The sequence below is a fragment of the Protopterus annectens genome, chromosome 7.part0 (assembly GCF_019279795.1).
Source record: "Protopterus annectens isolate FY-2018-M chromosome 7.part0, PAN1.0, whole genome shotgun sequence".
Taxonomy (NCBI): Eukaryota; Metazoa; Chordata; order Ceratodontiformes; family Protopteridae; genus Protopterus; species Protopterus annectens.
The window spans coordinates 918,010,175-918,034,806 of NC_056739.1; the positions used below are offsets into that span (position 1 = coordinate 918,010,175).

General features: G+C 40.6%; 1 protein-coding gene across 4 annotated transcripts in view; it reads right to left on the reverse strand.

Annotated features, from left to right (window-relative positions):
* Positions 1-24,632, reverse strand: part of MYO9A (myosin IXA) — a 2,281,069-nt gene that overhangs the window by 548,995 nt on the left and 1,707,442 nt on the right. For all 4 annotated transcript variants that reach the window (XM_044077496.1, XM_044077494.1, XM_044077495.1 and 1 more), the window contains exon 19: positions 3,843-3,923. In XM_044077496.1, the coding sequence (XP_043933431.1) occupies positions 3,843-3,923 (81 nt within the window). The remainder of the gene's footprint in view (positions 1-3,842; positions 3,924-24,632) is intronic.

Sequence of the window (24,632 nt, forward strand, 5' to 3'; positions counted from 1 at the left end):
TAGTCTTAACTAAATACGTAAATGCTACTCACCAACTAGTTGCCCTGTGAGTAACGTGGAATTAAGGGAAAGTGTTTTTTATAGTTTAATTTCAACTTCTGCTGATTGCATATACAGAAGACAAGTAAACACTGCTAAGTGAAGAGCAGCTTCTCACAAACATGAGGTTTATATACAATATGAAAAAAGCAAGTGTTACACTAACTATGCCCTAAGGCCAATCAGGTAAGCACACAATGAGCTTTCCACCAGCAATTACCAGCTCAAATCGGTGAAATTTGCCCATTCCTGGCACAAGAGTGCAGACCTTGACCATCTTAATGTAAAATGACTGGTCTGGTGCAAAAGTGTTACGTAACCACAAACAGATTCTTAATACTAACTAAGAAACACTAGAGTCTGTATTACAAGATCGAATACCTAAAGTTCGATCTGTAAATATCGAAAAGTAAAAACTGTGAACAGCCACATCAACACAGGGAAAGAATTCCCTTTGCCTGATTAAAAAAAAAAAAAAAAAGTTTTATACCCAAATCAAGTGGGGGGCTGTGCCCCCCACCCCCCTAACTAAATATACCAACTCAGAGATCGCTCTACATTGGACAAAAGGGCAAAGTGAATTCTTTCCTTGAAGAAAAATTCATGGAAGTGGCTGTTCATGGTTTTTAGTTTCGATATTTACAGATCGAGCTTTAGGTATTCGGGTACCTAAAGTTTCGATCTGACCACTATCTTACTTTCTTTGCATTTTGAAATGATTTGTTTAAACTGCAACTAAATATCTTTTATGGATTTTTTTTTAACTAGGCCTACTGATTGGCCTACCGTCTTCATGCGTGGAACCCATTAAATACAAAAGCCATTTCATACAAAACATCAGTGCTTCAGACTGATATACCTAGTCACACAAAATGAAATAGAAAAAAAAAACAGTAGCTGTTAAAAAAACTGTGACTTTATGCAACAGCTTTGATTGTTTTAGTTATCAAAAATGGTTAAAATATTAGAATATTAAATATGCCTAGTGTGGGAAGGGAAGATAGAAAGTTAAGATTTGTCAATTCCTGCACCCCCACAACATTAAAAATAGTCAGAAATGCCTATCACGCCTTTCAAGAAGCAAAACATTAACTACAGAAAAAAAATGGCTTTGCTCAGTGCTGGCCACATGATTACTATACTCTGCCTATAACTCCAGTGTTATATGTTTTTATTGTTATTGTTTTATCATGATTGCATACTTCTAAACCATACCTGAGAACAGACATATGATTATCTAGTGCACTTCCTTAGCCAATATACAAACATGACAAAAATACACAACTATATAAAGAACAAACATTTCAAATCAGGACAGAATGTTCAAGTTACAAATTCCTGCATTTTCTTTTCCATCATTTGGAACTATAAAAAAGGAATACAAAAGAACAACGGCTTTTCAACGCATTACTAAATTCAGAATGATAGCATACATGACACACACAATTATATTTGAAATTGTGCCATTTCCGCAAAAATAAAAAATTTTATAAACTTTTATTCATTTGTGTTCTTTTAAAAAGTCTTGCCCAATCTTAGAATTTTACTGTCAAGCTTAAATACAGTTACTTGCAAATAACCACAGTTAGTTGGTTAGTAAGTGGCCCACAAAACTTCCATTTGGCAGAGCACTAACCACACAAACCTCTCTGATAGCTGTGTCTTCCACTTATAAAGTAGCCGTTTAGGATTTCCCTCACAAAACAATTAATGTATTTTATTTAAAAAGTTATTTATATTTGCTTATTTGTTGACCAAGCCATTGTGCTGACCACAATGCACTTTCAGTAGAGGGCTGGGCAGAAAAGCATGGAATGATGTTCATAGGGTGGATGCAGGATGCACCATGAATATGGGACTGAGCTTTAATGGCAAATTAAACTGACACTGGCTAATCAATCATAAAGAATGTGTGCAACAATGAACGTGGATAGGGTGTGAATCCGAATGAATGTTTAGGAGTGGAAATTAATCATCATCAGTAAGTATTTATTTGAAAAGAAAACTACAAGGTAGACTAACAGGGAAAAGAACATTACAGAAGGTTCTGTGACTGCATGAATAGACTACATAACACAAACTGTCTTAGGGCAATATAACTGTTAATGTTTCCTAGTTCAGCTGGCAGAGGGGATTTGGGGAAGTAGGAATAAAACATTGCAAACAATTAGGTGACTGGTTATGATAGCAAACACAACTAGATATAAGTATTTAAAATGGAAATTAAAAGGGTGCATATAAAAGGCTATACTGAAGGAAGGAGATACTATGTTTTCATTTTGCCTATATGGGAATAAAAATACGATACATATGTAATTAACTGTTTGTAACATATTGCAGAAATGGTTAGAAAGAAAGCAGAATGTTCCTAAAGAAAAAACATAGACTCACATTGAGAACAATAATGCTCATTGTCACGGATTCAAACAAACCAGTAAACTATTTTCCAGAAGCAGCTAGTGAGTCAAAGAAACGCACAGTGGAATTCATACAAACAGTAGCGATATTTTTGCCCTTGAACAATTTCCTTTTAACAAATTCATAGAGTCAACACTCATATGTTCATAAAAACAAACTATATGATGCACACTAACATCAATGCATACTGTGAGCAGGAGGAAAAATTATGAGGAAGGCAAATGAAAAAAAATTTCATCTACTGAAATGGTGGTACCATGCCTATGTCCTGCCTACTATGTTGTGGACATTAAGAAAGGGTTCTCAGACACAGCTGATGGCAGATGGAAGTTGAAAATGTGTATATATTTGTGTGTGTGTGCATGATATAACTCAAATGAGGCACACACCTTCAGGTCAAAAGGCTGACTCACCCAGAAATATTCAGTCCGATTTGCACTACACCTTTGATCATATTCTTTTTACAGTTTATAAATAAACTAAAATGTGTTCTGAACAGTGAAGTGTATCAAAACTAAAAGGAATCAGTAAAATAGGTAATGTGGCCTAGCTTCCTGTAAATATGTACACATGAAAAGTTTTGCTTACAAGACCACATAAACTGCAGAGTTAGTTCTAATTTATGATTGTGGAATAATTCATAAAATGCCAACACAAGGATTTTTGCTACGTCTATCTTAAATTCATTGGCTTCTGTGGGATCCTTAGCTGCATATATCAGATTTTAGAAATACAGACTTAGACGGATAATAAAACTCAATATTACTTTACAATATCTACTGCATAGTACATCATAAAAAACTTCAAAAGACACAGTAATAAATGCGAAAACAGACGAGTGAAAACATACAGTAGCATTAAAAACAGACTAGATGATATTGATGCTGCGTAAAATGTAATTCAAACCCTTGTGCATTCAAGTTATGCTAGCAGAGGTGGACTAGAAGTTAAAAGTCTGACTGAGGTGAACTGTACATCTCACTCTGGCTAAAAATCAGTGATTCAATAAACTAATGCGATTGTGAAAGCAAGGACCTCCCACAAACACTGGCAAAAATAATGCAGATCAAGCAGAAACCATAAAATAGAGAAAAAAATGTATAACACGGTACAGAGATAAACAATCAAAGTCATACAGTGTCACATATTTTCAAACCCCATAAAAGAGAGTACACATTTGGCCTTATGTTCTGAGGAAAGTGAGGTGAGGTTCTTCACTTGTTCTGCTTCACACATTTTTTATTATTTCTTCCATGAGTCCTAAGTACATCTGGACCACAAAATACACAGCATTTCTCAACTACTCCATGTAGGAGGCAGGCCCAAAGATTAATTACGTAAACTGCTATGGAATTTAATGCCATGAAAGTACACAAGGGATTTACCTTCTCTGCATTTGATCGGATGCATTTAACAAAGTAGGGTTCTGCCTGTCCCAGCGTTTCCATCAGTTTATTCAGAGAAGTCTGCAAGACAAACAAGATGTGGATGCCCACAATCAGACAACACTAAGAAAAGGCAACCTGGTCACAAAAGAGACCAAAATGTTGAAACTATAAATGAATTTAAAAAATTAATATATCTGGTGCATGCAGGTACTAAAATATTTTGCTTTTCTTTTATTGTATTCACAAATTGTACTCTTTTGTTATTGTCTTAATATTGGTAATCATTTTTTCAATTTTTTTATAATTCTGTTTAATGTGTACTGTGGAGCTTTGCTCCCCAGGCCGCCTCTGAAAATGGGCTCATACCCTATTGGACTTTCCTGGTAAATAAATATGAAATAAATAAATAAATTCCCTTTTCTGCAGTGTACATATAGTAATTCTCTCAACTCCTACACTTAATGCAACTCCTGAGCTTAGATGTAAAGTATATAAACTGCGAATGAGGCATAGTCCAATAGTTACTACATAAATCAATTAATCTACTGCTATAACAAATGAACATATTCTGTTCAGCCAACCCTTCAAGGATTTCTCCAAACTCATTAATATACAAGTGCATTTATAATGTTTACTTCAGCTGATTAGGTAAACAAACCACCTATGGTAATTTTCAAGTATAACATAAAATAACTATGAATTAAACTGAAGTTGCAGTAGAAAAAAAAAACTAAGCAAATCAGTGCAACACTTTTTGTCACCAGTAAATACAATTCCACTGTCAGAAAAGGTGGATTAACAAGACAGCATATTAAAAACTTAATGCAACAGGAGAGTCTGGAAAAAAAATGTTATGCACATTGTATCAGATCATACTTGTTGCACGTGCTGATAAGATCCACACAGGACCTTTGCCTCTTGGTGGGATGGAGCAGACAGGGGTGAATATTCAGGATGGACGGTAATATCCTCATGACAAATGCTGACATTTTCATTTGTAGGACAAGCAAATACTCCCTCTACAGTTCATCACAAGTATACATCCTAATGAAGTAAAGCTGAACAAATAGAAGCACCAGACTAAAGGAAAATAATCTAAGAAAAGCAAGGTTGCATAGCTCAACCTGAACAGATTCATTTAAAGAGCGGTAATTATAGAATGTTTCTGTAATAAAGTTGTAAAGAATCTCTCTCTCTCTCTCTCATAAGTGAGCTGAAATAGCTCAGATGGCAGTGTGTTACAATGAAGATGTAAAGATTCCTGGTTCAATCCCATGCTTTGGCAGGAGAAGCAATGTCTGGCAGACAGTGCGGGGGCTTAATGCTGTAAGCTGTTAACAAGCTGCTAGTAAATATCTATGAATGTTTTAACATCACATCATGTACAGCATCCCAAACACTAGAAAAGCAAAGCAGAAAGTTGTGTTTTTAAAATATACACCATTCATGCACAACCACGAAATGTCCATATCTCCTCAATTTAAAGATGATACTCATTAGTGTTTGGTGAAAGTGTTTACAGCAGTCCTGGTGACTGCAGCAAAAATTTCTAAAAACAGAAACAAAAAATATATACATATATGAGTTTATAATGAATAATTGCTGATATTCATAACGGTGGTGAGTCTTTTCAAAACACGAAACATCAAACAAATTCACTGGCCATTACCATTAATCACCACCAAAATCACTGAAAAAATTAATCACGAATGTAGACCAATATGTTACATTTCAAAATTAAAACAAAAGTAACTTGTATGCCCTCACATATTTGCATACACATACATATAAATTTATCAGATAATGATGCAAAACAGCTCCTAGTGTCAGTGTGTGGGCTTCCCAAACCTAGTGAAGGGGATTGTGCTCTCCTGGGGCAAATAAGTGAAACTAAAGAAAGGAAAGACAATTATGCTGGTAGATCCCATCAAGTTCTTGATCAGTGTGAAGTGGGCTTCTTGCAAACTGTCCATTTTCTAAAAGGTTCTATGTAAATGATAAAAATAAAAACATGAAACAGATTAACCTATCTGATGAAGTCTTGTGTTTTTATTTTTATCTTTTAGATAAAATCTTTTGGTAAAGGGTCAGTTTACAAAAATTCCACCACACACACTGATCAAGAATTTGACAGGATATACCCAGTGTAACTGGCTTTTCCTTCCTTAGTTAGAGAGATATATATAAGACATACATTACCAAATTAACTGTCATAACGCAAATTATACAATGGCTGACCTTCAACATTCAAAAAAGAGCACAATGATCTCTCAAAGCAGCATGCCCGTTGTAAACTGAGAATACTACTGCGGTAGTGGTGCTGCGGTAGCGTTGTCGCCTCACAGTTAGATGTTGCCCGTTCGATTCTCAGTTAGAGCATCTTCTATGTGGCGACATGCGTGAATGGGTGTTCCTTCATTGAAGGTTGTGCATTAGGCCCGGCAAGCCAGCACGTAAAAATCTACTGCCAATCATTAGCAGACCGGAGTTCCGCTGTGGCGACCCCTAATCGGGAAAAGCCGAAAGACACAACAACCAATGGTAAAAGTCTGGCTGCTAAAGTATCATTGAGCAGCCAGATTTTTTTTAATTGCTCTCTCTCATACAAGCATTAGTCTGAATGAAAAACTCAAACTAAAAAAGCGTGCCATTACTTAGTTACTTCGTTTCTCACAAATTTTTTTTTTTCGACAAATCACTGAGGAACAAAGTCACTAAATAATGACAGGCATTTCAGTTTCAGACTTTCTTTCCTTCAGACAATGCTCATGCATTCACATTTTTTTCAAATAAAAGATCGAGATGTATGTACGAGATCACAGAAATACAAGGAAAATCAGGTACGTTCTGCAAAGTAAAAGATACCTGATTTTCCTTGTGCTTTCCTGTCTCTCCCATACCTCTAAACTGTCAGCCGGTCACAGTTTTTTTTTTTTATTTAAAAAAAAAATTGCAACGTAGATCATTCTTTCTCCATTGCTTGCTTGCTAAAGCGATGATGTACTGTGCAAGCCGGGATTCCAAGTTCCATATGCATGCGTAGTACACTATCTAAGGGCAGAATCAGGAAACAACGTGGAAGAACATCACAGCGCCATTATACAAAGACATTTAAGAAAAGTACGTAATTTTTTTCTTAAATAAGGTCATTGTATAATAGCAATCACTGACTCATGGGTGTGGTATATTGAAGATTCATACACAGTTGGCTTTGTTTAATCACTTGGGCTTCCCCCTGTGATTAAACCACATCAACTGTGGGTAAATCTTCAATATACCACACCTACGTTGTTGGTTATTACTACACTACCCAATAAAATGCATTCATCCCCAGTGCAAAGTACCCTGAGAATTATACAGCTTAATATCAAAACCAGTTCAGAAATGTAACCAGGTTCAGACTTGTATTCTATTGTGCATATGACACAGCAATGGACCAAGGTATTTCTGACTCGTGTCCTAGTATGGACATATACAAGTCATCACATACACACACATCACTGGTAGTGTTGAAAAGCACATCTGATCATCCACTCTGACAAATATTACTTAAAAACATGTACATTCCCTTTTTTAGTGGAGGAAAAAGAAAATAATTATGATGGCTGTCTGCAATTATGGTACAATATACAATATAACACTCTGATTATTCAAAACTTGCAGTAAAACATTTCTTGACAAAGGTGCATAAAGAAGTGAATGAAAGAATAACCACAAAAAGAAACAAATCAGGTGTAGCACAAAAGTATATCATGTTTTGTGAAGTAAATACAAGGATGAAATCCAGATGTTCTGAATTTTGTTTTGAGAAAATGTGAAATAAAATGAATAATTCCCACAAAAGAAACAGTGCAACAGTTAGGGAGTTGTTTAATGATTTTTTTGCCACATGAGTATAAAGTGAATGTTTTCTTAATGTATGTCACTCCTTAGAATTCATGCTGAGACTTGAGAGTTACAACATAAAGTGTTTTGCAATATTTCAGTGCCTGCATGGTATGTTATTTTATGTAAAATTATGTTCATTTCTGTGATATATATTCATATCAACTGTACAAACAAAATTCTTCAACTGTAGTTAGCAGAAATGCAGGCATGGAGTCGAAGGGACTGCAAAAAGAAGAGAAGGCAGGTTTGCTTTGGAGGGAAGAAGTGAGAGAAAGCAATGGTACACAAAAAAAATCATATGACAGTGGTAGAGGGTATTCAGACCCTCATAAAACAAACAAATACTAGTCTGCCAAGGCTTAGGGACTGTACATATTTTTTATTTTATTTCTCCTTTGTTAACTGGGTTAATTCCACTAGACTTCTGGCCTCTTTTAAGGGGAGACCTGAAGTGGTATGAATACCACTAACGGAATTTGTCAAGAGCATTGGGGAACTCCACTTACACTTTTTGATCAGGCCAGGAAAAGTTGGAAAAAACAACTACATTACCAAACATTAAAAGAGCTGATTCTGTACTCCACATACACAAACAAAAAATCCAAATATCTTTTAGAAACCTGGTACCCTGATCCGTGAAGACGGACCATCATACCTGTGTGGTCTGTAATCACTATGGCAATGCAAGCAGTTGCTATAAGCAATATGATACAAGCCAATACAGATGAAGAAGTTCCTGTACCATCAACACACTACCAACATAAACAAGCACAGTGGGGTCATCATTAAAGATTAATGACACGTCTACTATGTAAAAGGGGATACCAAATCACTTGTTTGCAAATCATCAAAAGCTGTCCACTGCAGACAAAACAACAGAGCAACTTGGAACAGTGTTTATTCTTTTGCAGGAAGGAAGAAGCTCAGCACACCTCCCAAATTATCTGACTGCATAACACTGAGTAGGGGAGTAACTCCCCAAAACAGTGCACAGCACTCTCAGGCAATCACTTGTTTTAATCTAACATGACTAAACAAAGTATTTTTTTTCCAATATAAAGAATCTTGGGAAAACAGGGAGAACCTAATCATGATATGCTGGAGTGCAGAGCAGTACACAAGTCCTTGACAGATTAAACAAATCTTGAAGGCCTGGAAGTACTTTCCACCTGTGTTAGAGTGGAAAGCTAGGAAATTACAGAAGCATCAGTTTAACTCAACAGGAGAAGCTAAAAGAGGTTTGCACTGTCATCAGAGGCTTTCATCATGAAAAAAAAAACAATGTTTTCTACTTGGTTTCAGGAATTAATCGCTCAGTTGTTTGAAAAATGGGAGGTGGAAGTTCAGATTTTTGTTTTTGATCAATCCATTGTTGTGGAATTGCTGTGCACATTCATAGGTTAATACTTAAATAGATATATACTAGGCTAACAACCACCAGGTCTTTAAGCCGTTATAAGCCTAGCCTTGTAACCCAGACCAGTTGTGTCCCTTTGTATTATGGGAATTTATTAGGAGGTGGGGTATATTTGTTAGGAAGTTTCTAAAGGTTATGTGGGTAGGGAGGTATGTTAGTTTGGGCATAGTTACTGTCTGCCTCTGTCTAGCACAGACAAAGGGGGCTAGACCCAGCAATGAATTGCCAATTTCCCATCCATTGTTCAAAATTATGCTTAAATAGTGTTAGGGATGGACTCTGCTCCACATGGATAGGGAGCTTGCTGCTCCACAGCAAGGGAATCTTCTGAGACACATCTGTCTCACCTACATGTCTTATTTATGTTGCAAGTAAAATTTAAATCTTTGGATCTAATAGTTTTGATGCTGTGTTTTTTTTTTTTTTTTGGCAGATATGCAAAAAGTCCATCAGAACTGGATATGAGTTTGCCTTGTAAGCCAGGCACAGATCACTTCTCAGTAACCTGTAGAAGACAGAGCATAAAGATAGGGCTTTAAGGCAATCTGTATAGGACAACATGTTTATACTCTAGATTCTAATGGTAAGGAACCTCTGTTGGTGTTCCAAATGTTGCATATGTCTGGTCAGGTACATGTCGAAGGGGGTATTACACTTGATGGAGGTGATAAGGGCAGAATAAAATGGCAATATGACTTCCTTGGATCTGGATACCATGCCCTTACTTATAAGTTGTGCGACACAGAATGATTTTCTTACTACCCTGTCCACATATTGGACAAAGGCCAGATTACCATCTACATATGTTCCCAGATCCTTACCTACTATGTCAACTCTTAGAGGTGTCTTATCAATGGTGTAATTAACCTGGGTGGCTGTTTTCCAAAGAGACACAATAATTGATTTCTTGGCATTGAGTTTTAACCTGTGATTTTGGCAACAGTCATTTCTCTGTTTTAGACCCTCTTGTAAGATGTTTATGTCATGGGGGGAATCTATGACAGCTCCCAACCTGTAGCCATCTGCGAACTTGGTCAGCCAAAACCCCTTGACATTAGCCTTTACCCATGAGAATCAGATGTCCCAACACAGAGCCCTGAGGTAGCCCACTGATGATCAGTATCATAGTGGAGGTGGTCTCACCCATCCTGACATCCTGGATCTTGTCTGTGAGCAAACTGGTAATCCAAAGAGTTATGTATGGGCTTATGCTCAATTTGGTAGTTTATCAACTATACCTGAGTGGGATATTGTATAACATGTTTTAGCCAGGTCCAGGTAGGCAGTATGCACCTTTTTTACCCTCATCCATTGCCTTGGTGACCTTCTCAAACAAATCCACCATGTTTAGTAAACATGACTTACCACTGACAAAGCCAAACTGGGTTGGGTCTGGTGCATGAAAGTTTTCTACGTCTTTACTGATCATTTGCATGAGAACTCATTCTATGGATTTGCTTAAGACTACTCATAATAATGGTCTGCAGTTTCCTGGGTTAGTTAACGGTCCACGCTTGTGAACTGGGATAACCATTGCACTTCTTGATTCTCAGAGTACAAAGCCTGTTTTGAGGCTGTACTTGAAAGGTGACTCACGTGGTCCTGACAGGTCATGTTTCAAGTTATTTAGGAGGCATCGTGGGATACTGTCAGGGCCCAATGAGGCTGTTTTTTTGGCCTTAGTAAGTGCAGCCAGCACCTGCTCCCTGCTAACAGTTGAAGGGGTTAGCAGTATTTAGTGGCTGGTTGGTACTTCATGGGGGGAAGCTGGGGGGAGTGGGTGGTGCGGTTTGAGCTGAATTTGTCAGCCAGCACATTTATTATGTCATTCTGCTCAGTGAAGCTGGCACCACTGACCACCAGTTTGGCACACTGCTGTGTGCTGTCTTTGAGGTCAAGGCCATAGCTATACAATGCCTTCTGGTTGTCTTTAATTCTTTATAATTTCTCCAAATCTTTTAGGATTCTAATACTATGATGGGAATGGACCCCATTTCTAAGTCAAAGTATGATTAAAGTTCATGAAATTAGTATTGTTTCAATCTTTGATGTCAGCCAAAAGTGCTCTTCGCAGCACCCGCAATGTGCCCAGTAATGAGTCCTCCTGCAATTCGTACATGGGTTACATGGGTTTGTAGCATATCTAAATATCATTATACATTCTTTTTTATAAGACCTGTTGCTCCTACTACTACTGGAACTGTCTGGGTATCTTTCTTCCACATTGCTCTCATTTCTGCCTGGAAATCCTGATATTTTATGACTTTGTGTCTCACTGTACACAAGACACTGTAGTCACTGGGTGTGGCAATTTCAATGAGCAATGCTACTCTTGTCTTCTTTTCTTGGACCACTACATCCAGTTTTCTAGCATCTTTTCTTTTGAACTGTTGGTAATGGGTGATCCCATGCTATGTAGACTTCATTTTCTATGAAGCTTTGTGGCTCATGTTTCCAGTGTTTTTCAGCCACTTCAACACCATAATGTTTGCACAATTCCCAGTGCAGCAGTCTTGCTACACTATTATGCTTTTACAGTCCTTCTGCCATTAGTGTGTCACAACTAACAATGAGGTGTGCGGCTGTTTCCAATTCAGTTTTACAAAACCTACATTTGTCTGTTTCGCCCACATGTTCAATGGACTTTGTAAACCAGCATGTATGTAGCCCACTATCTTCTGCCGCCAATATTAACTTTTAATCTCTTGGTTTGAATTCTCCTCTCCTTAACCATTCCCGCATTCGTTCCTGATCAACATGAGGTTCTCCCAGAAGTTTTCTATACTTGCAACTATATTTATGCTTTTTCCACATTTCTTGCCTTCTCATCTGGTCCTTCTCCTTATGTGCTTTCTTTTGTTTTATGGCACATTCAGTTTCTGCCTGATTTTTATCTGCTTCTTGTTTGATTTTCATTCGTGCTTGGCGCCGATATGCTTCTGCTAAATTAAGCAGAGAAGTCATCTTAGGTTTATTCTCCTCATGTTTCAATACCTTCGCTACATTTGGGTCTTGTGAGGTCAGCAGATATGTGCGGAATCCCACAACTGCAGATTTATACATGTAATCAATTTCAAGGAGGCCCATCCCTCCTTGTGAACAGGGAATATATAATCTTGGTATGCAGTGATTTTTATAAATCATTTGGTGAGCATGAAGCGTCCTTCTTGTTTTCCTATCTAATCTATCCAACATGTTTTGGGGCTAGTCAATCACCCCGAAACTGTAAGTTAGGACAGGAAGAGCAAACTGTTTTTGGATTTTGTTCCTAGATGTCAACTCTGTTTTCAGAATTAATTTAAGTCTTCTAAAGTATTCCTTACTAAGTTTTATTCGCATTTGTTCATGTTTTATTGTTGATCCTTCATCATTTCCCAGATATTTATACACTCCCTCTTGCTCACGCTCTTTTATATCACATTCTTGTCCCAAACTGATGTTTTCCTAGTGCTGCAGTTTTCCTGCTTTAAATGTTGCTTTTGCACACTTATCAAGACCAAATAACATTCTTATATAACCTGAAAAAGTTTTGACAACCTGCAGCTGTGCTTTCAGTTCCTCAACTGATAAGCTATACAGTTTTAAATAATCAACAAAGAGAAGATGAGTAGTCTTTACACTTTGTTGTTTGTAGGAGCCAGATTGTAGCCATGGCCTAAAGCTGTTAATTAAACAGCTTAATGGGATAATAGCAAGGCAGAATATCAACAGTGACAGAGTCAGCCTGGAATATCCTCCTTTGAATTTTTATCCCCGGGATAATAACCTATCCTTTATCATGGCTTCATTACAAATTGGTCTGCCACTGTTTCATGGTCACTGTAATGTAGTCGATTAGTGTAGGGTGTATTTTAGACATTTTTAAGCACTCTTTTATCCATGCTTTTTTATAGTCAATTCATGCCATACTTAAATTCTTCCCCTTTTTACAGTTCTCCGGTATGACTTTAACAAAAAATTACCTTTGCTCCATATGACTTTTTTTTATTACCCTTTTGCTCTACTGTCATAATTGAGTTTTCTTCTAAATGACTATAAACCCTGTCAGCATCAATTCCTGTGTATAGTTTATACGTCGTCAGAAGGCAAGTTACTGGTCTGTAATTTTTAGGGTAGCTTGCAGATTCACACTTAAGTAGGAGCATTGTTTTGCTTGTTGTTAGCCAGACTGGTGTCTGTTCAGGGTGCTCATATACATAGTTCTTAATCATGGCTAAATCCTTGTGCAAAGATGTTAATACTTTTAACCAAAAGTTAAGTACTGCATCTGGGCCTGGGGTTTTCTAATTAGAGACTTTTCTTAACTCTGTTTCAATCTTTCTGGCTGTTACTTCATCCCATTTCATAGACTCACAGGATCATAGGAGGTTACTAGGCTATTGGCCCTGAGGCCCTTATAAGCCTAGCCAAGAGTTTATCCCATGTTTAGAGAAGTCAGCACCCAAAGCCCCTGTCCAGCAGGGACACAGGTGGAATCCCAGGGGTGTATTTTCTGTTTCCCTTCCAGTTATCCAGGTTGCACTTAAAAAGAGATAATGAGGTACTGTGCTTGATGTGTAGAGGGAGTCTATTCCACAGATGGGGGAGTCTCTGGGACATAAATATGTCCCTCCAACAAGTCCTATTGATATCACAGACCAGGCTGAGGTTGCTCGAGTTGAGCTTGACTTGCAGATATGCAGCAGTCCCATCAAGGCGGGGTCTGAAATTGCTTTGTATGCCAGACAGAGGTCACCTCTGAGGATTCTGTATGAAACTGAGTAGAGGGACAGGGTTTTAACCTATCTGTGTAGGGCAGATGTTTGAGGCCATGGATTCTCCTGATGAAGATACTCTGTGGTCTCTCCAGCTGCTGCATGTGCTTTGCAAGGTACATGCCGAAGGGGGCGTTGTACTTAATAATTGGCCTTATAAGGGAAGAATACAAGGATCTTATGATCTCCTTGTCCCTGGATGAGATACCCTTATTTATGAGGTAGGCCATGTAGAAAGCTTTCCGTACAACGGAAGTAACATAGTGGTCAAAAGTAAGGTTGCTATCAACCTGGGTGCCCAAATCCCTCACTACAGATTCTGTACTTAGGATGTTATTAATGGGATAATATGTGGGGAAGTCACTCTCCCCAAAGGGAATGATGATGCATTTTTTGGCATTCAGCTTGAGGCCATGTTTCTGGAACCAGTCATTTGTTTGGGTAAGACCCTCTTGGAGGATGCCCACATCACTTGGCGAATTGATGACTGTGTTCAGCTTGCAGTCATCTGGAAACTTGGTCAGCCACTAGTTTTGGTCTGCACCTCAGAGAAGTATATCCCAAATAACAGAGGCCCCTAGACCGATCCCTAGCGTACGCCACTCGTTACAGGTCTACTGCTTGAAGTGACTGCCCCTATTTTGATTAGGTGGGTTCTATCAGTAAGCCAGTTTGCTACCCATCTGGTAACATATGGATTGATGCTTAGTAGAGAGAGTTTATCTATTATACCCAAGTGGGGAATAGTATTGAAGGCTTTGGCCAGGTCAGGGTATGTGGTGTGCACACAGTCTTCCCCTCGTCTATGGCTTTGGTGACTGCCTCAAAGAAGCCGACCAGATTTAACAGACATGACCTCCCGTTGACAAGGTTTACTGTCAAAAGGCCAATCTGACTTTGTTCGAATTCTGTATGTCTGATCGCCCAATTCGACATCCTGAAACAATGAAAAAAAAAGTTGAAATGCACAACAGCCAATGCTAGTGTGCATTCACTGTTGTACATGTCAACATTTTGAATGTAGCTCGCACTATAGTGGGGATCAGAAATTTACCCTTTCCCTTACTGTAGTGAGATCTCGGAGTTTGTATATAAAAGTAGCAGTGGGTGTGGGGGGTGCAGCCCCCCACATAGGGATGCATGGGGGCTTGCTCCCCTGCAAAAGCATTTTATTACTGTTGACAAGAAGTGTAGTATTTTCGGTAAAGTCGACATTACCAAAATGCTGCATTCTAAATTTATTTTGTTCATTCTTGTGATTTCCAATATTCTGATTTGGAAATCTGAACACTCTCACAATGTCTGTCTGAGAATATGATAGTAAACCCCTTGACAAAGCTAAACTGTGCTGTGTGAGGTCGAGTGTTTGAAGGTTGCCAATGTCCCTGTTAATGAGGTCCATGACCGTCCGTTCCATGGCCTTGCAGACCAGGCTAGTTAGGATGATGGGTCTATAATTTCCTAGATCGGTGGACACTCCAACTTTGTGCAAAGGGATGACAGTGGCTGTCCTCCACTTGACTGGGACAAAGCCAGTACTCAGGCTTTGGTTGAATAGGGTGCCTAATGGTGCTGCAAGTTCATGACTTAGCTCATGTAGGATGCAGCCTGGGATGTTATCGGGTCCCATGGCGGCTGTATTTTTTGCCTTTGAAGAGGGCAATGACAACCTGTTCCCTAGAGATAAGGGGTGGGGGTGTGGGTACTTGGGATGTCCTGATTTACTGATGGCAGGACAGAGGGGAGACATTTTCGCTGAATCTGTCAGCCAGTAGACTGGCTATATCTATAGCATTTGTGTATGTAGTGTCCTTGACTACCAGTTCTGAACAGATCTGGGTGCTTCCTTTGAGATTGCGGACATATGTGAAGAAGGCCTAAGACTCTCTCTAGGTAAATGTGGCCAATCTGGACTTGAAGTTGGCTTTAGAGGATTTCACTAGTGCTCTTATTTGCTTGTTCAGGCTAAGGAGAGATTGCTTCCAATTGGGCACCTCCTCCTTCTTGGTCCTGGACAGCAATTTATTCCTTTTGTTATACAGTTTATTTACTGCAGATATGCACCAGATAGGTTTACTCTTCCTTGCGGAGGATGATTTTGTCCTGTCAGGAATTCCTGATTCCATGCATCTATATAAATGCTCATTTAGTATTTCGGTGTAGATTTGGACATTGGTGCCAGTTCCTACAGTGGGGGAGGGGGCTGTGAAGCTGTTTATACCATCCCTCAGGAGGTTGTAATCAGCTTTGGAGAGGTTTTTTTGCTTGACCCTAGCTAGAGGGGGGTCAGGAGAGATGGTGACTTCGAAAGTGACCGCATTATGGTCAGATCTTATCAAGGAGGATGATACCGTAGGGGTGCTGCAGTGGCTATTCATATTGGTTAATACCAAGTCCAAGACATCATCACCTCTTGTGGGGGTATTGACTAGCTGTTCCAAGGCATGTCACAGCAAGGTTGGCCACAGCAACTGAAAAATACACATCACTGCATGATTAAGGGACCACTCATGAGGCATTAGAACCTTTCTGCACAATTTGAGTATATTAGTTAATCCAGGACATGCACTGCTATCAGAAAGCATGGTGAAGACATCGCACACTTATACACTCTCATGGTCTCCTGACACAGGGCAAGAACGGGTTCCTCCTTACTTGTTGATTTATTATACCACTGACATGTTTACTGTTTGTATGGAAATCACACCACTGGGAGGAGGTCCTGAAATGACTACAATGCTGGGACTGCTTTCAACCCCAAGGCACAGATGTGAAGATTGGTTGCTAGTGAAGACCATGGACCTTGGACCAGTCTCCCTTCAGAATGTCCCCACCTACCCCTAGAACGGAAGTGCCCATAGTCACTGTTGCAATCAGTGATTCTGCCTGGAAAGGGTGACCCCTGGGGTCACCTTCATGGATGTTATCCATCAAGCGATCTGTTTGCAAATCTGCATAATTCAGATTTTCAAACAAAGGGTGAATGGATAGAGATCATTGTACTGCTAAAGTCCACTGCAGTACTCATGTTGTATATGGTTAAAGGGACCACTAGTACCTGTGGATGCTATGAAACCTAAAAGATGGAGAAAGTACAGTTTTGTACCTACCATAAATGTAGATGTTCGAGGATCCACATTGCTGCAGTCCTAACCATTGGGTAGTCCGCTGTCCAGTCGGCCCGAATACCAAAGTATATGGCTGACGTCGGTCAAGGCGCATTAGACTGATGTCAGGACGTCAGGGTACTAATGCGCATGACCGACGTCATATCCTCAGTCTTTTCTTGCCCCAGATGTCAGAAGACCCTAAAAAGACAAGGCCCAAACCAAAACACTAACAAAAACCCTGCACCAAACATATATACAATATATATAAATGTACAAGAATATAGCCTAACCCACACCACCACCCCTAAACACAGAGGGGAAGGAGGGAGGGTAAATTGGACTGCAGCAATGTGGATCCTCGAACATCTACATTTATGGTAGGTACAAAACTGTACTATGTTCTTCATTCCACATTGCTGCAGTCCTAACCATTGGGTAGAATCCCAAAGCAGAGGTAAGGGAGGCTGGCAAATCATAAGGAAGCAGGAGCTGTCAACATGCCTTGCAAAATAGCTGTGGCAAAACCAGCCCTAGATTTAGAGTAGAGAGGAAGGTGGTAATGCTTAGAGAAAGTATGCACTGAACTCCAAGTAGCTGCCTCCAAAATATCCTTAGTTGCCACCCCCCTTAGAAATGCTGTTGAAGTGGCAGTAGCCCTTGTGGAATGAGGCCTAATCCCAGCCGGAATCTCCTTGCCATGATGGGAATAACAAAAAGAAATGCAAAACCCAATCCACTTAGAAATAGTTTGCTTAGACACAGGCTTGCCCTGAGAAGTCAAAGCAAAAGAAACAAACAACTGCTGAGACTGCCTGAAATCCTTAGTCCTGCTTAAATAATAACGTAACTGCCTATGTACATCTAAAGTGTGCAAAATCTTTTCTCCCTTGTTTTGGGGATCTGCATAGAAAGTAGGCAAATGAATAGTTTGGTTTAAAGCCACACTAGAAACCACCTTAGGCATAAAGGAAGGATTAGTGCGTAATGATACTCTATCCTTATGGAAAATCAAAAAGGGCTCTACTGCCATAAGGGCCTGCAACTCAGAAACCCTTCTTGCAGAAGTAATAGCCAACAAAAAAGCAGTCTTCCATGACAAGTATTTTAACTCAGCAGTAGCCGCACGCTCAAAAGGTTGTAGAGTAAGTTTTTCCAACACAAAATTGAGATCCCAAGCAGGAGTAGGAGCTCTACGTGGGGGTCTTATATTCTTTGCCCCTCTAAGAAACTGCTTGAACAAAGGATGCGAAAACAATGGTGGGTCACAATCATAGTGAGCTGAAATTGCTGCAGCATGAATCTTAATGGAAGAGAAGGACAAACCTTTGTCCAATAACTCAGTAAGATATTGAAGAGCCACACTCAAATTAGGCTCCGAAATCTCCAAATTCTTTGCTGCACTCCAAAATAAAAATCTCTTCCATTTTTCTGCGTAGACTTTCCTTGTACTAGGTCTTCTGGCTTCCATAATCACATTTAAAACTTGTTGAGGAAGTTGAGACCTGCTGTGTTTCAAAACAGAATATGCCAGGCTGTTAGATGAAGAGAGTGAAGCTTGACATTGAGCAGGTGACCGTCCTTCTGAGATAACAGGTGTGGAATCAAAGGTAAAGGCCATGGAGGCTTCCTTACCAGACTCCTTAGAAGTGGGTACCAGTGTTGCCGAGGCCAATCTGGAGCTATTAAAATCATCCTTGGCTTGTCTTGTCTGACCTTTAGGAGCACCTTTGGGAGAAGAGGCAGAGGTGGAAAGGCATACACATGAAGATTTTTCCAACTGAAAGAAAGAGCGTCCACTTTCCAAGCTGTGTGATGAAACCCCTTTGTGCAAAACTTTGGCAGCTGGTGATTTAGTGGAGAAGCGAACAGATCTATGTCTGGAGTTCCCCATGACACTGTCAATTTCTGAAATACATGAAGATCCAGTTTCCACTCGTGGGGATCCATGATTTGCCTGCTTAACACATCTGCTAAGGAGTTCTGTGCTCCGGCAGAAACCTTGCCTGAAGAGTTAGTTGCAAGCTGAGCGCAGTCTCCCATAAAATCATTGCTTGCCTGCATAGAGGATAAGAATGTGTTCCCCTTGTTTGTTGATGTACCACATGACAGTTGTGTTGTCTGTTAGAATCAACACCTGCCCAGGAAGAAGTAACTCCTTGAAAGCCATTAATGCAAACTGGACTGCTAACATCTCCTTCATGTTGATATGTAGATGCTGTAGTCTGGCAGGCCACTTGTCTTGTATCCACTTTCCATTTAGATTAGCTCCCCAAGCAATGTCCGAGGCATCTGTCGTTAAAATCTGACTCGCCTCTGGCCGGGTCACAGAGAGTCCCTTGTTTAGGTGACATTCCTGAGCCCACCACAAAAATTCTTTTTGAATGCAAGGTATTATTTGAATGACAGTGTCCAAATCCTGGCAGTGCTGTGTCCACACATTTTGAGATACCATTGCAGCTTCCTCATATGCAGTTTGGCATTGGGAAGCACCAGAATACAAGATGCCATGAACCCTAAGGCTTGAAGGACTGTCCTTGCAGTCAGCCCGGACTGAAGAGATAGTTGATGGAAGTAACTGGAAAGATTCTTTTGTTTGTCCGGGGTTAAAAAGGCCATCTGGGCTGCTGTATTCAGTCTCACACCCAGAAAGCACATGTCTTGAGAGGGTACTAGACTGGACTTTATTTCGTTCACAGAATACCCTAGGCATCTTAGCACTGCTATGACATATTCCAGATGCTGTAGAAGGTCTTCCCTTTCTTGAGCCAGAATCAGGCAGTCGTCCAAGTAAGGATAGATTTGAATTCCTTTCAGCCTGAAGTAAGCTATCACTGGAGCCAGAACCTTTGTGAATACTCTGGGCAGTAGATAAGCCAAAGGGCAATGCAGAGAACTGATAATGAGAATTTCCAGCTCAAACGCAGATACTTCCTGCAACTTAGTCTTATAGGCACATGAAGGTAAGCTTCCTTGAGATCTAAAGTTACCATCCAATGATCTTTGCCCAGCAGAGGTAAAAGCTGTTGTAACGTCAACATCTTGAACTTGGGAATGTCCAGATAAGTGTTGAGGATAGATAAATCCAAAATTGGTCTCCACGTGTTCCCCTTCTTTGGTACTAGGAACAGGCGAGAATAAAATCCTAGGCCCCTTTCTGGTACAGGGACTGGCTGAATGGCCCCTATTTGGAGTAACAAAGAAATTTGCTTGTGAGCCTCTTTCCTTTGTGGACGGGGAACGTCTGGCATGCCTTTGAAAGGGGGCAATGTATGGAAATAAAACCTGTAACCGTGGTGAATGATATCCAACACCCATCTGTCTTGAGTGAGTAAATCCCAATTTTCTTTGAAAAGAGACAGTCTTCCTCCCAAAGGAGCTGCCAGACGAGAATCTACTGGCAGCTGAAAAGGCAGGTCATTGGGTCTGTTTACGAAAGGACTGACCCCTGCCCTCACCAGAAGTCTGAGCAGGTGAACCCCCTGTTCTGGGCCTAAAAGAACCTTGAGCTCTGCCCCTACCACGTCTAGACCTACCCCTAGACTGGGAATCATAAGCAGGATATGTCCATCCCTTAGTAGGCCAATTTCTACTAAACTTCGGTGGCTGCACCTGCAAAAAATCTTTAACAGTTTGCATAGACTTAGCTTTGTCCTCCATTTTCTTTAAAACTGCCTCCACAGGCGAACCAAATAACACATCAGACTGTAAAGGAGCATCCAAAATCCTAGTTTTAACATGCTCTGCTAAATTCTGATCCCTCAACCAGGCATGCCTGCGAAGAACAGAACTAGTGGCAGCCACCCTCGAGGAGGCCTGCACAGCATCAAAACCACATTGCAAAGAATGCTTACCCACTTGTTCAGACACATGAACTAAATCCAGCAACTCTTTACACTCTATACCTTCCGCCAAAGCATCCACCTTAGATTTCAATTGTGAAAGGAGATAATTTTGATATTTTAGCATGTGAAACTGACAATTCAACGCTCTCATGGCTAAAGTGGAAGAAGTATACACTTTCTTTCCCCACCTATCCAAAGCCCTTGCCTCCTTATCAGTGGGAACAGGATTTTTAACAACAGAGGCCTTAACACCTTTAGGCCCCTGAGAAACAGTTTCCGAGTCTGCCCTAGGACTCTTAAACAGATACTTATGAGCTTCAGGCACCCTATAATACCTATCAGGTTTAACAGGGGCAGGAGGCAAAGAATCAGGGTTCAGGGAAGCCTCTGCAAAAACATCTTCCACCACATTCAACACAGGAGGTATAGCTAAGGGCCTATGCTGGGGTAAAAATAAGAATTCCCTAAGTCTTTTCCTGGAATCAGAGTAATCTTGGCCTTCCCATTTAAAGTGCTCCCTCATGGAATGCAGAGTCTCTGAAAATGAGAAATCCTCAGGAGGAGAAGCTGTAGGAGTGGAATCATCCACATCAGAATCAGAATAAGGAGGATACTCCGTTAAGTTTTCCGCAGAAGACTCAGAAGCCTCTGAACACCGTTCAAAACTCTCAAACTCAGGTTCCACCCTAGGCCTCTTATCAGGAGGGGGCATAGAGCCTCTAATCAGAGTAATTAAATCTTCTGCCATTTTAAGCATATGTTTCTTAGGCACAGAACCTGAAGTGCTAGGAGAAGCCCCCACTGAAGCTAAACTTGGCCTACCTCTCAAAGAAGTTTTAGAAACAGAAGGAGAGGCTCTAACTACCTTGGGAAGAGAGGGAAGAACAGTTACCTGAGAAGCCCCCTCAGCCTGGCCTACCTCCTGAGAGGGCACATCCTGTAACAGTAAAGTCTCTGCCTGAGACTCCAAAGAAACTCCTGGCAAAACCTCTGGCTCCACTGAGCCTTCTAAAGAACCGACGTCCGGGACTGCCGTTTCATCAACCCTAGGCTTTGCCGTTTTGTCCTTGCGCTTTTGATCGAAGCGGCGTCGGAGCATCCGACGGCATTTTATAATTACAACGCTTCCCAAACACTAACCTGGCACAGTCTAACCTTCTCTTAATAGTGCGTTTGTTAAATCTAGCACAAGAGCGGCAACCAACAACGTCGTGCTCAGGCCCTAAACAAGGTATACACAAAGTATGGTAATCCCTATGAGGTATCTGCTTCCCACAAGAAATACAGTTATTCACTTTTTCTGACATCCGGTTAAATACTGAGGCAAGAAAAAACCAAAATGTTCCTCAACGGGGTACTTAGCCAACTTTGATTCGGTCTGAAACTCCGACTTCGGAAAGTTTTCAGAACGCCAACCTGCACTCGCAAAACTGCTTCTGCATCGGACCATGCGGCAAAAAAGACAGAGGATATGACGTCGGTCATGCGCATTAGTACCCTGACGTCCTGACATCAGTCTAATGCGCCTTGACCGACGTCAGCCATATACTTTGGTATTCGGGCCGACTGGACAGCGGACTACCCAATGGTTAGGACTGCAGCAATGTGGAATGAAGAACATCTGTCTTTATTAGTGGTGATGGGTGATACAATACATGAAAAGCTGTCTGACAAAATGACAGGACTCTCAACTGGGGAAGGCAGACTATTTGTAGTTTGCTGTCTAGGTATCATCCTATGAACTCTACTCTGTGTTGGACAGATATTCCCAAGTCCAGAAGTGACCACAGTACCTGGGTCCAGGTTGCGTAACAGCAGATGCTTGGCAGAAGCAGTGAAGAGCCAATTGTTGAGGTATGGGAAGACTTGGATCCCCAGTAGGTGCAGGTACACTGCTACCACTGCCATGATCTTGGTGTTCTTCGGGGGCTGTGATGAGACCACACAGCAGTGCCTGGACTTGGAAGTGATTGGCTCCCAGCTGGAATCAGAGAAACCTCCTGGATTATTTTGACGTTACAGTAGGTATTCTTGAGATCTATAGTGCACATCCAATCATTCCTCCTCAAAAAGAGAACACACTGTACTGTGACCATCAGGAAACGTTGTTTCACAACAGGTGACAGACACAAAGTTGGTCTAAAGTTCCCATTTTTTTGGTACTAAAAAGGAACTTGGAACAGATTCCAGATTCTAAATGGTCTTGGGGACCAGCTGGACAACATTTTTTGAGCAGGTCTGTAATTTCTATGGCTGAGTCCAACTCACTGGTTGGAACATCAGGGACTTTTTCCAAGGTGGTAGAGAAAAAGGAACCGAATAACTTCTGGACATCTTTAGCACCCAAGAATTTGAAGTTAATCTGTGCCAGGTTTGAGGGTGCAGAAACAGCCCCGCTCCACCCCCCTCCCGACTACTTCCAGAAGTCAAGCAACTGTTCAAGAGCAGTGAAAGGTTTTCTCAGAAAATGGACTGCAAAAGCCTTGGTTATTACAATCTGCATTTGTGTCATGGGCACTTGTCCATTAAAATTGCCTCCCCATCGGCTACAGAGAGGCCTGTGTCACTGTGGGAGTTATAGAAAGTACTCGCACTTGTGGAACCACATCATCTTACCAGATCTCTGGTTCCTAGAGAAAATTCATTGCAGCGTGAAGCATACACCCACTGTAAAGAGAGTCTCACCATCTTGTTGGCTCCTGGTGAGCATGTCTAACTTTAGGTCCATATAATGTGGGACCATCATAAGGGGCATTTACAAAGGATGCCTTAAAGCCATTCAGAAAGTCACAAAGACATATCCAGGAGCAGTGGTGCAAGGTGATGCTGGTGCTTGCTGCTCTGGCTGCATTACAGTAAATGCATGGCCACACTTGAGGAGGATTGCAGGGTGGAAAGCTGGGAGTCCACTGTTTTCTGAACATCCACAGGAAATAGCAATGAGTGGTGCTTTGTCTTTTCTTTGGTCCAATCTCTTTGGAATCTTGTTAAATGAGCAAAACAGTTCAGCAATTTAAGGGCGAAAGTAATTGAAACATAAGCCCACTTTCTGAATCTCTGTCAACCTAAATTCTCTACCTGAAGGATAAACAGAGGAACTTTCTTCCAACAGTTCTTTCTTGGTGACCGCTGCCACCACCCACAGCATGTATTGGTGGACCTTTACTCCAGTGCTTCTTCTCCTTAGGTGCAGCTAAGATGCAATCAGCTTTATTCAGGGATGGGCTCCACCACATCAAGATCATATCCTGCACCTTTAAACTTCTTATTCTTTCTTTTACTTCTTCTAACCATTTAGCATCTTTGTTATGTTCCACAGGATCATCATAGATACTTCTCCAATCTACTTACTCTTTTTTTTTTTTGCAGTCTTTCAACTGAATGAAATTTCAAGTGAAGTTTAAGCTGAATTTGTTGGTCAGCACATTCACTATGTCATTCTGCTCAGTGAAGCTGGCACCACTAACCACCAGTTTGGCACACTGCTGTGTGCTGTCTTTGAGGTCAAGGCCATAGTTGCACAACACCTTGTGGTTGTCTTTAACTGTGAGGCTATCTTGATGTTGTAATTGGCATTGTTGAACTTTAGTCCTCTTACTTTCCTGTTTAGCTTAGAGACTTCTTATTACGGGAGTTCCTCTTCCTCATGTTAGCCATGACTTTTTTATTTTGTTATATACCCTATTAAAATTAGGATTCCACCAGTCTGTTTTGTTTTTAAAGTTTGTTTTGGACTTACTTCTAGTAAGTACAGCAGCCTTTACACAGCCATTTAC